Below are 17,201 nucleotides of genomic sequence, written 5' to 3' on the forward strand. Positions count from 1 at the left end.
CGCATCGATGCACGATCTATTGGATGCTACGTAGATAATGAGACCCCATTGAATTTGTGGAACAGCAGAGAATTCCCACTGCAAAGAGATGCGGATGGCGTAGTCATAAGTAGACGTGCTTATTAGCAAAATTGCCCCCTGGTGCCCTGTCGCTACCAAATCCGGTCATGCCCTATGGTCTGCGAGATCCACTCTATATCGATATCATCAATCGAGTTTGCTAAATCCATGAGATCTGTAGTCGTAAGTGGCTCTGAAGGGTCTATTTCCAGATTTGAGCATGAAGGATCAAAATCCGAGGTTCTCGAGACGAATATCGTCGAGTCCGTCAGGGGACCCTCCAGCGGAGACTCTTGCTGATCCCCGGCTTGCTGGGGCGGCGTGTGACCAGGCTGCCATGCTGTCTGTGATACTGTATTTAGCTCCTCCAACATCTTCCTCAGATGGTCTAGTTCTCCTTTCCGCAACACAGCGACTTGGTTCCCGCTCGTGATCATGTCGTCGAAGACAGAATATGAAGCCGTGATCCACCTGGAGGCGTTATCGATCAAGCTGTGGTCAAGGGCCGTTGCCACGAGCACGTTGATCGTCGCCGCAGAAAGCTGATCCAGGCTGAATGGCAAGAATGGATCTGCTCCCGAGGTAAGCCTAAGACGCGAGGACGTACGGGATTGGCATGACATACCTATCAAAGACTGGCCAAGTAGTGACTCCAGGATCGTCAGAATCTGTATTGACGAGTCAAGGCATGTCTGGATGAAGTTGCGAGATGTCCTGGAGCTGTTAAGTTTAGACTGGCAGTCCTCTCTAGATTCAAGTCGAAGCTTCAGGAAGCAGAACAGCAACGGACGCGTTGCAAGGATGATGCACTTTTGATCAGTTAAATTAGCATACAGTAGTAGACCCCGTAAGCAAAGCAAGGATCATATGCATCCCTGTCCACCGAATCTGTCACCGAGTGGGTCGAAAAGTGGGCAGCGGACGGAAGCGGGGAATCAGGACAACAACGTCCAGCAAGTACAAGGCTGTTGGGGGCCGGTGGAATTAAAAGGATACTGACCCGGTGGTACTCCAGGTGCAGGTACGCAGAAGTCTTGGATATCCCATCTGTCTTCTGCTCCAGACATAATGGGAAGCAGTGCTGCAGTTCTTCGTGCGCGCCAGCAATGTCTGCCAGGGCGCCCTTGATGCCGCTTTGAAATCCGCTATTCAGCCGGCCGCCGACACCGTATACATCTGCGTTACATTTATTAGTAGAGGTTGTACCGGGCGGGATCATGCCGTTGTGACAACATACTGCGGTTGATGTCAGCAATCAGCCGAGACAACTTGAGCTGCATCTTGAGTGCCGAGATGCGCGTGACCGAACCGGAAAATGCCGGCAATTGGCAGTAGACATCCTGGATCTCGATGGACTGCGGTAGTCCCGCGACCGCTGTCATTTCGCGGTCCAGTATAAATACTGTCCACCAAGCCCTGCGTATCCGCTCTACTGACGCAACGCCGAAACGGTCGGATCTGATGTTCGTGTGTAGGCCATAGTTCAACGCCAGGCGCATTGCTTGACCCATCTGTAATTGTGCTAGTTCAGTACTCGGTAATTATCAGTGATGGGAAGGGGAACACATAAAGGAGGTGTCTTACAAAATTGTGAGCCACGATCCGGTAGTCCAGGCATGTTAGGTACAATGCAATACACGTAAGGACCTCGACTGAGTGTACGGGGTACCTCCACAGCACGAGCATGTTTGGTAACAGTTGAAGCGCTTGTATAAAATACTCAACTCCAGGCGGGTCCTTTCCATTCTTGTTGACTGTGAACCCCTTCCCAAATGCTAGGATAACCAAGAAGTGCACCAACCACACCTTGTCGGTCGTGTTTCGATCCGGATTCTCGTAGAAGTGGTACAGGGCGGGCATGAATGTGTCCTCATCGAAGACATGGAACAGCTGGGCGCAGTGAAATTTGACAGCGTTGATGAGGTATATCGCATGGTCGATGGTCGGGACCGTTGCAGAAAGCGGGTCAGCACACATGGAGGTTCCATCCCATTGAAGATCGTATGCGTTGCCAAGTCCTTCAATGTTGCGACTCGTGTCGGGAAGGCGATTCCTGCACACGCGCTCGTGGACCATACTGAGAATCTTTTGGGTAAAGGTCCAGTTTGATGTCGAGCCCAGGTAGAAGGTCATGCCGTTATTTGCTGTCATAAACGTCGAGCAGTCAGTTGCCAGGAAATTTGTCAGGGCCGGCTCCTCGCTCGTCCCGCGCGTCGAGGTTCCGTCGCCATCCCGAATCCCGCTCGGCTGCCGATGGCGCTGTAAGCCCTCGTCGTCTCCAGGGTTGGAAGGAGATGACCGGTCATAATCATCAGGCTGCTGTCGCATTACGGTCATCTCTTGCCGTAGAGGGGCATCGTTCTGTCGGGCCGCCTTCTTCTGGAGTTCGTGTATATAGCTACGAACAGTAAGCCAACCCCATCTCCATCCTTGAATAAACCGCCCACGGCCTTCGGGACCAGACATACCCTTGAGTAACCACAACCCTTCGATGCTTCTCGTTGAAATGGCAGGCTAGATTGCGCTTGGTGCATGCATCGCACGGCAAACAGCCGCTGCAACGAATCTTTTGTTTTCGACATCGTTCGCATCTGAAGTCCAGTATTAGCAATGGCTTGCGCGGCTTGAAGGCGGGATGGGAGATGGCAACCAGAGCCAAGAGTCTTACGCGTTAGGAGACCGCCTTAGGATCCTCGACGCGCTTGCATTGCCGACCCTGTTGTTCATGGTGACGATTATTGCGGACAAGGGCAACTACCCACGGGTCGGAGGAGTCTTCCGGCGCACTTCGTGGAGCTCGACGGCCCCAAACCCAATCTTCGGGCACGGGGAGCTGCCAACTCCGCCACCTGAGGCGCGGGGCAGTTCAGACTCACGATACGCACTGTCTGATCCGTAGCCGTGTCGATGGCAATGGGGATGAGACAGGGAGCCAACCCGGCGCTTGTCTGGAGATAGGGCTACCGTCGTCACAATCTCGTTTCGGTTCGTGATGTGTTTGCTGTTGACTGGCCTGCTGTATGGCCCCCCGCAAGCTCTCGGATCGGCTCTCGGATCGGAAGCACATCCGGTGGTGCATATGTACGCGCCAGTCCACCCCGACACGTGGTGGCTGGGCAGTGAGTAAGCCTGCACCACTGATACAACGGGCATGGATGGAATTGATAAGACTTGATTGGGCAAACAGAAAGGCTGCAATCAGCCTCGTCCTTATCCCAACAAGCTGCTATCAGAGCGGTTATCAATGCAGGCTTCTGGTCGTGGAACGTCTTGGTCGTGCACCGAATCAAGATAATGGCATTACATCCGCCATGTGAAGTGTTCCAGTGTTCCGGCCGTTTCAGGCCGTCCACCTGCTGTTATGAAATCATCATTCTCTAGCAGGCCCAAAGTAGCAAGCGATTACCCCTCAAGCCAGGAGTGGATGGTCCGGTCCGAAACAGTCTCACAACCCTCCGCCACCGTGCCAGGTGACTCTGGCCTAACTAGTACTGTCAACTTGTTCTGACGTGTGGGGAAGGGCTAAAAATGGCATTTGAGTCGCGACCTCTTTTGCACTTGAGCATGCACAGGCTTGAGGCAACGCAGGGGCAGTGAGAATGTCTGCCAACGATAGCCCCAAACTCGAAGTAGGACGGTCGCACAAGGAACTCTAGCTTGACTCGTGATACCTGCTATCGCCGAAGCCAGACTGGCCGGGCCCGAATTGGCGAATAGGAACTGCTGCTCAGGCCCCAGGTACATGACAGCAAGTCTTATTTTCCGACGGAGCCGTCAGCTCTTTGCGGTCTGGCTAGATCGAGTCTCCACAAAGCATTGATATCGAGTTCAATGAGCGAGTCTAGCCCACCTACGTGAATAATTCACGGGGCGCGGGCCTTATCTGGTTCCGGCCACGTATGTATGGCGCATGACCCAGGACTTGCTTTCTGCACCTGGGTAATGTGCCGACATCCATGTATTCACATGATCTCGGTGTACACGGTAGTTGAAGCCAAGATCCGTCGCTGTCACGATGCATTGCTTCCTCAACATGTCAGTTCCGGAGCCTGCATGCAATGATCTTTCAGTCCGCGAACCAGGCGGTCCTCTCGCTGCCCACGAGATCACAAGGAGACGGCACGGCATGAATCTGCACCGTAGCTCGCCACATTGCAGCAACGGCGACGGGCCGGCGTGCGCTCATGGTGATCGCAAAGGCCCAACTTGATGGAATCACCGTCGTACAAGAACACCCTGAGGCTGACTCGGCTGGATTTCATTGGCACACGATCAGTTTTATTGTGTAAAAGACCCCGATATCGGGTACATGGCAGTGACCACTTCGACCAGTCGTGGGCGAGCCGATGCAGCAATGAGTCAAGGAATAGGAACCATGCACACATGTACGGTAACACCAACGCAGAAGCAAGCTCAGATGACCAGCATAGCGATCATGCCGTGGGCAAGATAGGCTCGGTCGTGAGGTCTATACAGTATCAGTTGGGAGCCGACTAGGCCTAGCGGCCGATATATACCATCGGATCGGATGGCCATCCGTTCACACCTAATAGGCTTGCCACCTGCTCTTACACTCAGACCCACGAGCACAAGAGGACACGGCTATCTATATAACACAATATGGAGCGAACATGTATACCGGGAGAGGTTCATTGTTCATTGGCATCTTTGTCTGATATTCCATTCTGTTAGTCTATCAGCCTGTTGTTTTATCTTCTGCCTGCATCGCCTATATATAAATATCTTGTCTTGCTTCATCATGGCCTCGTCAATGCTGCATTATTTTGGATTTGGGGCAAACACCAAGCCTGAGGATGGCCCAGCAGTCAAGCAAGAGCCTGTCCGTGCGTTGCCAGCGTCCTGGTACAGCGACGAGAAGTTCTATGAACTGGAGCGGCGGGCCATCTTCTCTCGAAGATGGCTATTTATGACACATCAGTCAAGGCTCAAGGGACCAGGGGACTGGCTGCGCTACAACGTTGCTGGATATGACCTGATCATAATCCGAGACCGTGTTGGCAACATCAACGCATTCCACAACGTTTGCCGACACCGCGCATACCCAGTAATGGAGAAGGAAGGATCCGGGACGGCAATGATTTTGGCTTGCAGGTATGGGTTGTTGAGCTAAATTGAATGAACGGTTGCTGATACGTCTATCACAGATACCATGGCTGGTCCTACGGGTTGAACGGCAAACTTGCCAAAGCTACCGGGTTCAATGACATGGACAAGGCCGAGAAGGAACAGAATGGTCTTTTCCGAATCCACGTCAAGATCGACACCAATGGATTTATATGGATCAACATGGACTCTAATCCCGAGCCCGAGGTGCCCTGGGAGGAGCATTTCGATGGGGTTGACATCCAGGAGAGATACAAGCAGATGAACTTCGACGACTATGACCTGGACCACGTGTATGAGCTGGAGGGCGAGTTCAACTGGAAGGCGCTGTCGGACAACTTCAATGAATGCTACCATTGTCCGACCACACATGCCGACGTTCCCACATTCCTGAACCTCGACTCCTTTGACAGCAACCTCAAGGATGGACACATACAGCACCACTGCGAGTACACCGAGGACCAGCTCAAAAGGGGGCTGAACGCCCTGAGCACCTACTACTTCCCAAACGTTTCAATGACCATCTCGTGAGTTTTGAGTCCTTGAAAACCCCTCAGAGCCCAGTTTCTAACGTTGTGACGTGATGCAAAGACCGCACTTCATGATGATCCAGAAGTTCCTGCCGAACGGTGCAAAGAAGTCATCAATGCATTATGAGATCTACCGCAACAGGAACTCGTCCCAAGAGGATTTCGAGTTCATCAGCAAGACATATGCCAAGGTAATGAGCGAGGACAAGGTGCTGTGCAATAACGCGCAGAAGAACATCAACACGGGCGTTTACGTCACCGGCCAGCTGCACCCGAAGCACGAGAAAGCCCCCATCTTCATTCAGGGTCTTGTTCGGGAGGCAGTAAATGAGCACTTCAAACGCGAGAGGATGGAGGGCCGGGAGATATGGCCGGCGAAACAGCAGCTGCCGGCGAATGCGACGGTGTCGATGGAGGATGAGGAGATATGCCAGGGTATTTCCTGTGGGATGCAGAAGGAAGAGCTTCTAGCATGGTGATGCTGTTCAGCGTGTTGTCTTTTTCACGTGTGCTCGGCGGATGGAGCACACATCATGATACTAGTAGTCTGCGATTGACGACCAGGAGTCTGGGTAGATATTATGTAGGGTGCCATGTAGAATGCCAATCAACACAACTTCATTCCCGATTAGATCAATCACGGCAGACCCTTCTGCCTGTGTCGGGTTAGGGGTGAAAGAAACAGACAACGACGCCAGCGAGTCAAGGGCCATCCTGGCCATCTGAAATCCCAGGTTGCCTCGGCAGCCCTTGGACCCATAACCATGTGCTGTACTAGTCAACTAGTGTAGTAGTGGGCTAGTGGGACTTTACGACGGCGATACGAAGATGGAGCTAAAGTGATCTGTCGATCCTGCGCTGTGAGCTCGACATAAGCAGGCTGTCGGACAGCGGCCACAACCTACACGTGGATCTCACTTTCTTCAGCGGAGGAGGACAAGATGAGCCAAAGAACGGTCTTGATAACAGGGTGAGTTGCGCCGCAGCGGCCGCCCAATCGCATCCGAGGTGAAGTCGCGAGTCGCGTCGTTGCTTTGGTTCGGACGGCTCAAACTTGGAACCCCTTGGTCTGACTTCACGATCCTCTCCAGCTGCACACCCGGTGGTATCGGCCACGAACTATGCGAGGCGTTTCGCGCTCGAGGTACGTATGATCCCCGATGATTTAAGTAGCTACCGAGAGAGATATCTGACGGCGGCGGCCGCTTTGCTACCAGGCCTCCATGTCATCGCCACAGCCCGCAACCCTTCCGTGCTGGCAGGTCTGGCCGACAAGCCTGGGTTCACGTGTCTCCCGCTGGATGTCACCAGCCAGGACAGCATCGACAGGTGCCGAGATGAGGTGGCGAGACTGACGGGGGGCAAGCTCGACATCCTCGTCAACAATGCCGGAAGGACGCACACCGTGCCGGCGACGGACCTCGACATGGACGACGTCCGGGCGACCTTCGAGGCCAACGTCTTCGGCGTCATGGCCATGGTCAAGGCATTCACTCGCCTGCTCATACCCACCAAGGGCCTCATCATTAACCTGTCCTCCGTCTCCTCGATTTCGCCATACCCATTCGGCTCCGCTTACTGCGCCACCAAGGGCGCGATCAACAGCTACTCGCGCACCCTGCGCCAGGAGCTGCGCCCCTTTGGTGTCAGGGTCATGGTCGCCCTGCCTGGCACGGTGAACACCAACATTACGGTCCAGGCTGACCGGCAGCTGCTTCCCGACAGCCTGTACAAGCCCATCGAGGACGTGTACAAGTGGCGCCTGACGTTCAGCAAGCGAAACCCGGGCTCGATCCCCCCTGCCAACTATGCCAACAAGCTAGCGGCAGATGCGCTCAAGCCTGAGTCGCCCGTGATGCTCCGGGGGCTGCTCGGCACCATCGGGCTCTGCAGGCCAGATTGGCATTACTACGGCGGCCTGGCCAAACAGTCGTGGCTTGGGTCATGCGTTGGGGAATGGCTCATGGATACCATCGTCTACCGCATGTTCAAGCTTCCGTTGCTCGAAACCCTCTTGAGAAAGCAGGAGTCAGACGCCAAAAAGCTGAGATAGAGGGGATGCGATTGTTGCATCTTGGTCTGGAGTGCTTAGCAGTCGCCCTGCAGCACAGATTATGGCCTCACTAACACCTTCATCATGGACATCTTATCGTCTAGCAGATTGTCCAACCGAAGGATTTGGAAGCAGGGTTTTATTTCAAGATACTCCTTAGGGCCTGTCTAGATGTGCTTCTACTGTAGTATGTTATCACCTGTGAGGTTGGGGGTTGTTCTCTCCATGGATGGTTCACATAGCTGCCGTAGTATGCGCACTCCCGGACCTGCGAGGCTCAGATAGTTGCCGTGGCCTTTTGGCGGAGCCCTGGGGGAAGGTCTTTATAATTATTGAACATGATTTTCAATATCATTCGAGTGCAAGACTTGGAGTTGCGGATAAGGTCAGAAACCGGCCCCGGGGGTTGACATGTCGAAACCGTTGCCACGCTATCGCATGTTCGATCATCTCGATAAGACCACAATTAATGGGGCCCGTCACTAATCTAGATGTCTTAGCTACAGTTTAAGCTTTTCCGCTCCATTGCCCGGCTGGGTCTTAGCGAGCTGGGAGCATCCATGCGTTTTCCGGTTATGATCACTCGCCAGGAAATCTCTTACGTGATTGAGGCTCCACTGGGGATTTTGTCATTTGATTTACAGTACAGCTAAGCTTTTGTGGGAATCTTCCCGCTGAGGAAGTCCCAGTCGTAGAATTAGGATGAATGAGAAAAGATGCCGCAATTTACAAGATGAATGGCGACATCGAACTCAACCTTTTACCCACGCCTGTCTACCCACCCTGGGGCAGGTGCCACTCTGCCCTGAGTCGCCACCAAACACTGTCGCCCTGCATGGTTCAGTGAGACAAACACCTGACAAGCCAATGGCGGAATGATATATAAACTGAGCTTGCAATCACTCCTCCATTTGCATCGGCTCGCCTGGCCGATCGGCGACAGCTCCACTTGTATCGTTGCATGATCTGTGCGACAATGGCCGACAACGACCGAAACCAGGACGCCTTCGTCAAAGCCACCCCGGCAGTCTCAAAGGCTGCGATCAGCAGCAATGTGGCGGAGGACACAGGTTCGGCCGGTGCGTGTCCTGATGAGGCAGACGGCAAGGCAGACAACCTCTCGTCAGTAGATGATGAAGTCGAGTATGTTCAGGGCCACCCCATCATTCGCAATGGTATGTGACCACTTCGTGTCAGCCCCGTTGCGATGTTCTCAGCGCTGACAGCCCGACGGCAGGCATGGATGTGTCTCGATTTGTCGTGTCAGATCGAGACGACGGTGATCCCGCCTTGACATTCCGCTCGATCGTCCTGGGAACCATCTTCACCGCCCTCTCCAGTGTCATCACCATGCTGTATGTCTTCAAGCCCACGCAGATGCAGGTCTCGGCGGTCTTCTTGCAGCGTATGTGTGCCCTCTCCAACCGACCGGATGTTTAGGCGGAAGCTTGCTATTGACACGGCGCTGCGTAGTTCTGGTCTTCATCTTTGGCGAAGCATGGGCGCTAGCAACACCCCGTCCGGAACGGTTCAGCTCCAAGTGGCTGCAGACCATTCTCCGATTCCTCAACTTTGGCCAGCCATTCGGTATCAAGGAGCACGTTGTGGCCTCCCTCATTGCCTCCTCCGGGAACAACGGCCTGTCCGGTGTTGAGATATATGCTGTGGAGAGGTTGTTTTACGACAGGGCAGTTTCTGCCTCGACAGCGATCCTCGCGACGTTCTCCATCTCGTTGTGTGGGTTCGTTTTGGCCGGTGTGCTGAGGCCGCTCATCGTCTACCCTGCGGAGATGGTCTATTGGTCAACTCTGCCACAGGTTGTGCTCTTCCAGAATCTGCATTTCGATCGGATCGCGAACAGGGGCCGACTTATCAAATTTGGTACAGCTTTGGCCGTTGCCGCCGTGTGGGAAATCTTCCCGGCGTACATTGTAACCTGGTTCGGAGGCATCTCGATCTTCTGTTTGGCTTCCATGAACGCCCCGACACATACCCGGACTGTCATGTCCACCATCTTTGGTGGGGCATCGTCAAATGAGGGCATGGGCCTTCTGAACTTTTCGCTCGACTGGCAGTACATCCAGAGCACATACTTGTCGCTCCCGTTCAAACAGCAGCTGAATTCGTGGATTGGCTACGCAATCTGGTATATAGCCATGCCGGCGCTTTTCTATAGCAATACCTGGGGTGCTAAGACTTTCCCATTCATGTCGACGTCGTTGTTCGCGAGCAACGGCACGAGGTGGCAGACAACAGCAATCCTGGACGAGCGCGGTACAATCGACTTCGCGAAGCTGGATGTTATTGGCCTGCCGCACATGACGTCCAGCACAGTCTGGGGCTACTTCACGTCGAGCCTGGCGATCGGGGCTTTGATAACTCATGTGATCATATTCTACGGCAAAGACATGATCGAGGCATGGAAACAAGCCCGCAGCCGTACGCAGCCCGACATACACTATCAGGGCATGCTAAAGTACAAGGAAGTGCCAATGTGGTGGTACCTCGTGCTGTTCGGTCTCACCTTTATCGCAGGGCTGGTTGTCAACATCAAGGGCGACACCACACTCCCTGTCTGGGGCTACATTGTGTCTCTCCTCCTTGGTGCTTTTATAGCCCCATTCTCTTGCGTTCTTTATGGACTGTACGGCACAGGAGTCGGGACCAACCAGATCTCCAAAATGGTCGCGGGCGTCGTGCATCCGGGCAGGCCGCTTGCCAACCTCTACTTCGCCAGCTGGTCCCACCAGGTCATTCTCCTGGCTGTGAACCTGGCGAACTGGCTCAAGGTCGGCCAATACACGAAAGTACCGCATCGGGTCATGTTCGGAACCCAGATATACGGAACCCTCCTCGGTGCAGCCCTCAACTACGTCGTCATGACCACGATCGTGACCAACGAGCGCGAGGTGCTCCTCGACCCGGTGGGCACCAACGTGTGGAGCGGCTCAACGGTGCAGAGTCTCAACTCGCAAGCCATCACATGGGCGCTAGCAAAGGACATGTACGGCTTGGCAGGGCGCTACGTGATCGTGCCGCTTGGCCTGCTCATCGGAGCGGCTTTCCCGGTGCTGCACTGGGGCCTGATCAAGGTATTCCCACGCATCCGTCAGTGGCCCATCAACACGACCATCATCTGCTCGTTCGCCGGGCAGGTATACTACGGCAACACGTCCTGGATCTGGTCTTCCATCGCTGTCGGTGTCTTTTCGCAGCTCTACCTGCGCCGCCGACTGCCCCGGATTTATAACAAGTACAACTATCTGATTGGCGCAGCACTTGATGGAGGCTCGCAGGTGGTCATCTTTATCCTCTCTTTTGCAGTCTTCGGCGCGAGTGGGACAGAGCGACCATTCCCAAGCTGGTGGGGCAATCCCAGCGATACCAATCCCGATCATTGCATTTAGTATGTAGTGCTGTGAAATGCCAAATAGTTGGGCAGTGTCCTTTATCTAGGCAAAATGAAACCCGTGGACCCACCGTGCTTAGAGGGTCGAAGCAATCCCTCCCACCCTCCTTATAGTCACCAGCCCGAAGCCACCAGTTGACCTCTCAGACATCAGTCCTTGGCTAGGCTCGCTTGAAGTTGGACTCTTTTGAGAGACATGGCTGGTTGAGGGATGCCAAGGACGATCTGTGTAATAAAGGGGCCATCAGATTGCTTGACCCAGTGTTGAATATTCGTCAATGATACTTACGTTACCGGGCCGGCAGGTGGTCCCGAGGTCGGGCCGCTGCTCGATTTCCAAGGTTGTCTGCTGGTGGCACAGCATTGGAACCTTTACAATTGAGCAGGATTACCCTAACCCTACAAGGGAATGACTCAAATTCAACGAGATCCCATTGCAGCCTGGGCCATCGCTGCTTCTTGCTGTTGTGCCCTCACTCACGCCCCTCTACCCACACTTGCCAAGGTCCTTGAAACACTATCTCAACCAAAAACAACCGACTCCCTTTCGAAATGAAGAGATTGGCTAAGGCGCTGAGAAAGTTACGCCGCAAGTCAGGGTCACAAGCCATGTCGGCCACCGCAGCCAGCAATGCAGGCCCAGACGAGCTTACAGTTGCACCCGATGCAAAGGACTCGGACACAGAAGTTCAGAGCTGTGATAGCGGCATAGAAAGATTGCCACCCGAGATTCGCCGTCATATTCTTTCCGCTATGGACCTTCATTGCCTGAAAGCGATCGTCCATGCCGCCCCTGCTTTCCATCAACAGTATCTCCACGATCGCAGATATCTACTCAGCACTGCCTTACAGGTAACCCTGGGAAGTGTCAGCCTCGATGCCTACATCGTGCAGAAGGCCATGGCTGTGCAAGACTCGGAGGGCAGACAAGAACATATCACTGGGCTGCTAGACATGTGGCAGGAACGACTACCACACAGTCTATCGTTCCGGCTCACTGGTACAATCACTGAAGCTGAAGCGGTAGATATGGCCTCTTTTTACTTCCAGACCGCAGCCCCGGTCACAAGATGTTGCATGGACAAAGCTCTGACGGACCTGGTTTGCCAAATCGGAGAAATCACCCATACTAAACCAGCTTCACAGCCCAAGCCCAGCAACATCGAATGGCAGAGATGTCTACGGGCTGCCTACCGATTTCAACTACTGTGTTGTACGGCCAAATATCAGCCAGGATTTGTCGGCGAAATACCTATAAGTTATGCTACTCGTATCATATACACACCAGAGCCATGGGAGACCGAAGAGCTAGTCTCCTTCTATCAGTTTGCTACAGTTATCTACGGTAGTGTCATGAATAGCATCGTGTCATACATGCAATTACACCACCCGCATGATCTAAGATCTGATGCCCAAGAGGGAACAGCTTTGTTTGACGACCAAGAGGGAACAACTTTGCGCGGAGGTCTGGACCTCCTACGTACCGTCTTCATTAGTCTCCCTGGTTTCGCTTCTATTCCGCATACGCATATGGGGGACATGTATCGCGCCCTCATACGGTGGCTCAGAAGTCTCAAGCCTGATGAACGAGAGACGCTGTTGAGCGAAATGAAACGCAGTGTCTTCTTATCATACATGCTCCTCGGCACCTTTGAAGACATCAATCGACTGATCCTCAATATCGAGCAGCAAGAACGGCGTCAGCAAGGACCATCAAACAGGGACAAGCTTACAGATGAGCGTGCCCCGCTGCCATTCCGAGGAGATTGTCTATGCGGTCCACCAGTAGCGTGGGCGACCATCTGGGGTGAGACATATAGTAACCTGATTGGCATGTATATACCTGCCAAGATGCGGCAATGGGGTTATATTTTCTGGGATGCGGATAGGATGCAGGCGCATGGCTGTATGGATGTGCTGAGAAGGCAGTGGGCGGAGCGCTGGGATGAGGATCCGAGGGAGTCTCTGCACTGAGAGGTACAGGCCTATCATATTAGTAGTCACAGTTCAATGGCTATTCATAATTATACAACTTGCCACAAAGCTCTTGGCGAGTAGTCTATCAGACAAGTCGGAAACATGCATCCATGGCACGTTCAGCTACTTGAATGTAGCTAGGTAGCAATCGCTTCAAATGCTAAAGTGAAAGGCGGAGCAGGGCCACCAACTGCGAACAATAACCACTGTCGGATTCTAGCCGTTGTCCAGATCTTTCGAGTCACGGTCAGGGTGGTTCACTGGGACCACAGGGACCCTTCTTCCTGCCACACTCAGGTAATTCTTTTATATGTGATATGTGGACTCCTGTTCGAGCCCATCCTGCGACATGGCTCCGAAGAGGTACAATCATTGAAACGACAAAGAATGTCGACCAGGAAGCGCAAAGCAACGACCCAGGGCACTTACGACTCACCACCTATGCCGGCACCTCGAAGGCCTCGCCTAACAGCAAGTTAACCGTGCTACCTTTTTCTTTTTTTAAATTTTTTTAAGAAAAAGAAAGTAATTCAAACTTAAGAAACCAAACCAACAGTGGAGCACCAAACATGTCACGCGAATCGGGCCACCAGTACTGAGTACTGGACGAGGCGCAAGGGGAGCGTGCGCAAGGCCCTCCATGATCTGCTCCTCGACCAGCATCAACAGTCGGCGAGATGCGTACCTAATCCGAGCTGCGTGGCATGACCCAGACATCTGAACCCTGGCGAGAGGTCCGTAGCTTTCTAACAATGGAATTATGTGCTTTTCTTCTTTCTTTCGGTAGATGTGACATTTTGCTGTCACAATATGCATGCATGATCGGGCTCGGGCGTACACTTGAGCACCGCACCGCCAGCGGTCACATAACGGGGGTGAACATCCTCGAGACGGCCGTCCGACGAAGGAGGAAAGAACCAGGATTGCAGATCCGAACCGATTGAGCAGCCGGGAATGGGTATCAAATTGAAGCGTGTCATTCCAGTGGGATTCCCAACGTCGAACGCCCACATGGGGGACCGGAGAAGACCATATCCGGGATACGGGAACCAAATCCACAGCATAGCAGTCTTTAGCGCCTATTCCCGTAATTCCGTCGCCTAAAGCTTAGCACGTTGGCTATCCAAGCGAACCCCCGCGAAGCTTGGTTGGCGATCTCCAAAGAGTCCTGTCATGTCCGGTGGGGAAGAAGAAGCAGATAGGAAAGATGGAGAGAGGAGGGCTTTACAGGTAGACATTTTTTCTTTTATTTTATTTTATAAAAGGAAAATTGAAGAAATAGACAAGAAATCAAAGCGAAGGAAGAAAGAGATCAAGTGTAACAAGCCGACCTCTGATCTCCAACCAGCCCATCTCCCCCACCCCCCTCGCCTCCCACAACGGCGGAGCGTTCGTTCGCCTCTGAGCAAGCTCCTGGGCGGGGCATGGTTAATCCCGAGGAACGTGGAGAGGGCGAGACTAATAAACTCCACGGTAGGCGGTACCCCAGGTAGGGAAAGCACCTTGGGGAATTGCCGCGATGGACACCTCTGGCTGGGGGGAGAGACAGGGTGGGGAAGGACTCGGAAAGGTGGCTCAAGAGGCTTATAACTTTTGGAGCGGAGCGGGTATTATCTTGAGGTTGACTAACGGGACTCGCTCTGCTTACATGACGATGATGAAGCCGACGATGAAACCTGCCGCGAGATAGTTACTGATCGATGCCCGGGTTGGTTCGCAGCACAGCACAGCATGCTGCATCACACACATCACCGTCCTTGACATCTATTTCACCGGCCAGAATACACACACAGATCTTCCCCCCCTCCAACCACCCATCACCAGCAACAAGCCATGCAAGAATTCGAATACAACGCCAACCCGGGCCGCGTCCTCTTCGGCCGCGGCACAATAGCAAAGCTCCCGGCCGAGCTATCCCGGCAGTCCCTCTCGCGGCCCCTGCTCCTCACGACCCCGGAGCAGACCAGCCAGGGCGAGGACCTCAGGACGCGCGTGCTGGACAACAAGGTCGCAGGCGTCTTCAACAAGGCGACCATGCACACGCCGACCAGCGTGACGGACGAGGCCCTCGCGCACGCCCGCTCCACCGGCGCCGACTGCGTCGTCTCCATCGGCGGCGGGTCGACCATCGGCCTGGGCAAGGCCATCAGCATCCGCACGGGGCTCCCGCACATCTGCATCCCGACGACGTACGCGGGCAGCGAGATGACGCCGATACTGGGCGAGACGGCCGACGGCACGAAAAAGACCCGGTCGGACCCAAAGATCCTCCCCGGGACCGTCATCTGTAAGCATCACTTTTCACCTTTTACAAACCCCCGTCTTTCATGTTTTGGAATGTTCTAGAATACAATACTTTAGGACCCATAGCAGGACTAACTTCACCACCAGACGACGTGGACCTGACCCTAACGCTTCCCTCGGGCATGAGCGCCGTCAGCGGCGTCAACGCCATCGCGCACGCCGTCGAGGCCCTGTACGCGCGCAACACCAACCCCATCATCAACCTGCTCGCCGCCGAGGGCACGAGGGCCCTCGCCTCGGCCCTCCCCGCCATAGTGGCCGACCCGTCCGACGCCGAGGCCCGCTCGGGCGCCCTCTACGGCGCCTGGCTCTGCGGGACCTGCCTCGGCAGCGTGGGCATGTCGCTGCACCACAAGCTCTGCCACACCCTCGGCGGCAGCTTCGGCCTGCCGCACGCCGAGACCCACACCGCCGTGCTGCCCCACGCGCTGGCGTACAACGCGCCGCGCGTGCCCGAGGCCATGGCGAAGCTGGCCGAGGCGCTGCCGGGGAGCGAAGGGGACGCCATCCGGGGGCTGAACGTGCTGCTCGAGAAGCTGCAGGTGAAGAGGGGCCTGAGGGAATTTGGTTTCAAGGAGGAGGATGTCGACAAGGCGGCGGACATGGCCGTCAGCAACCCGTATTGGAACCCGCGTGAGATCGAGAGGGGCCCGGTGAGGGAGTTGATCCGGAGGGTATGGGCGGGCGAGCCCGCCAGGGCTGATTTGTGAGCGGCTCTCGCTTATTACTAGTAGTCGGACGAACCAGGGCAGGTCTCACAAGCGTTACCTCCATCCGGGGATTCCGCACTTGTGCTAGGTTTCGGCGGCTGAGGCTCACGAGGGCTTTACAGATACACACGCCCGCTCTCTGTATAGGCAAACAGGATAAGCAGGGTCTTACCGGCGCTGACTGGACCCACGCTATCGCTTTGGCGAACCTGGTGATGGGCATGACAACCTTGGAGGAAAGCTGGCAGACTCGAGGTGCGACTGGGAATAGTTGCACCAAAATGCACAGACCGCATACATAATCCGTTCCTTCGACCCCGTCGCAGGATTGCAACCCCAAATCACGTATTCCAAACAGCACTGTCTAGTATGCCCTGACATCTCAGACTTGTGCGATTCAGGTAGAATGCGCCCCGCTTGCTGCTCTGCCCTGGCCGTGAACTCTGCGCCCTACCAGCAGATGGAGTGATCACAGACTCCCCCGGAAGATAACTTTACCCGGCTCGTCACGGCAGCCTCACTCCCAAACGGCGCCTGTGTCGGAGAAGGATGTGTTGCTTATGCTGCGCGGTCATGCACAGCCGCCTGCGGTTGGTCGACCCGATCTGGGAGGATTCTCGCCCCGGACCCTGCGCCCTTCCGCATGGTCTAGCGCCCCAGACGGTGGGATACGCACCCAGGGAACCGGTCCCCGGCTAGCAGCCCGCCCTGGGTGGGATCCTGAAAGCTTGTGGACCGTGACACAGCAGGCAGGGCGAGTGGCAGTTGAGACTCAGAGTCTGCCACCTAGTAACGTCGCAATACTGGCAGATCATGTAGACAGACAACGACGACCTGGCGTGGGTGTCAGCTTGCTAATCTTCTGCAACTGCATGTATATCAATCACCTTTGCGAGATGCATCGGCCAGGCGGATACTCCGTAGGCTGCCCGCTGCCTACGCCCGAGGAGGATGCGGTCCCAATTTGGATGCTCCCCCCACTCGGGCCAGCGCACTAGCACGCTTTGGAAAAGCGCCAGGCGTATTCTAGCGTC

The 17,201-nt window shown here is 54.7% G+C and overlaps 4 protein-coding genes across 4 annotated transcripts; 3 read left to right on the top strand and 1 right to left on the bottom strand.

Annotated features, from left to right (window-relative positions):
* Positions 1–100: 100 nt before the first annotated feature.
* Positions 101–3,095, bottom strand: KVR01_012829 (uncharacterized protein). Its single transcript, XM_044781413.1, has 7 exons — positions 2,729–3,095; positions 2,529–2,651; positions 1,645–2,458; positions 1,298–1,571; positions 1,061–1,236; positions 686–869; positions 101–631 (listed from the first exon to the last, which is right to left on the bottom strand). The coding sequence occupies exons 1-7, from the start codon at positions 2,785–2,787 to the stop codon at positions 153–155; spliced, it is 2,109 nt and encodes a 702-aa protein (XP_044638300.1). The 5' UTR covers positions 2,788–3,095; the 3' UTR covers positions 101–152.
* A 1,736-nt stretch (positions 3,096–4,831) lies between these two features.
* On the top strand, positions 4,832–8,079 carry KVR01_012788 (uncharacterized protein; the record flags this gene model as incomplete). Its single annotated transcript, XM_044784074.1, has 5 exons — positions 4,832–5,172; positions 5,226–5,711; positions 5,776–6,189; positions 6,806–6,858; positions 6,932–8,079. The coding sequence occupies 5 exons, from the start codon at positions 4,832–4,834 to the stop codon at positions 7,765–7,767; spliced, it is 2,130 nt and encodes a 709-aa protein (XP_044638259.1). The 3' UTR covers positions 7,768–8,079.
* A 664-nt stretch (positions 8,080–8,743) lies between these two features.
* KVR01_012807 (uncharacterized protein) lies at positions 8,744–11,174 on the top strand (the record flags this gene model as incomplete). Its single annotated transcript, XM_044793371.1, has 3 exons — positions 8,744–8,942; positions 9,005–9,172; positions 9,241–11,174. 3 exons carry the CDS (start codon positions 8,744–8,746, stop codon positions 11,172–11,174), a joined length of 2,301 nt encoding a protein of 766 aa, XP_044638278.1.
* A 3,767-nt stretch (positions 11,175–14,941) lies between these two features.
* On the top strand, positions 14,942–16,469 carry KVR01_012845 (uncharacterized protein). Its single transcript, XM_044790125.1, has 2 exons — positions 14,942–15,440; positions 15,545–16,469. Exons 1-2 carry the CDS (start codon positions 14,987–14,989, stop codon positions 16,165–16,167), a joined length of 1,077 nt encoding a protein of 358 aa, XP_044638316.1. The 5' UTR covers positions 14,942–14,986; the 3' UTR covers positions 16,168–16,469.
* The last annotated feature ends 732 nt before the right edge of the window (positions 16,470–17,201 follow it).

The sequence above is a fragment of the Diaporthe batatas genome (genome assembly GCF_019321695.1).
Source record: "Diaporthe batatas strain CRI 302-4 chromosome Unknown Contig00021, whole genome shotgun sequence".
Lineage (NCBI taxonomy): Eukaryota > Fungi > Ascomycota > Sordariomycetes > Diaporthales > Diaporthaceae > Diaporthe > Diaporthe batatas.

Bases quoted from the DNA above. Each gene is read 5' to 3' on its own strand.
- KVR01_012829 (XM_044781413.1), bottom strand. From the start codon at position 2,787: ATGAACAACAGGGTCGGCAATGCAAGCGCGTCGAGGATCCTAAGGCGG. The intron at 1,572-1,644 runs GTAAGACACCTC...GCACAATTACAG, and splicing joins GGATCGTGGCTCACAATTTT to ATGGGTCAAGCAATGCGCCT. The intron at 870-1,060 runs GTCAGTATCCTT...ACTGATCAAAAG, and splicing joins TGCACCTGGAGTACCACCGG to TGCATCATCCTTGCAACGCG.
- KVR01_012845 (XM_044790125.1), top strand. From the start codon at position 14,987: ATGCAAGAATTCGAATACAACGCCAACCCGGGCCGCGTCCTCTTCGGC. The intron at 15,441-15,544 runs GTAAGCATCACT...CTTCACCACCAG, and splicing joins CCTCCCCGGGACCGTCATCT to ACGACGTGGACCTGACCCTA.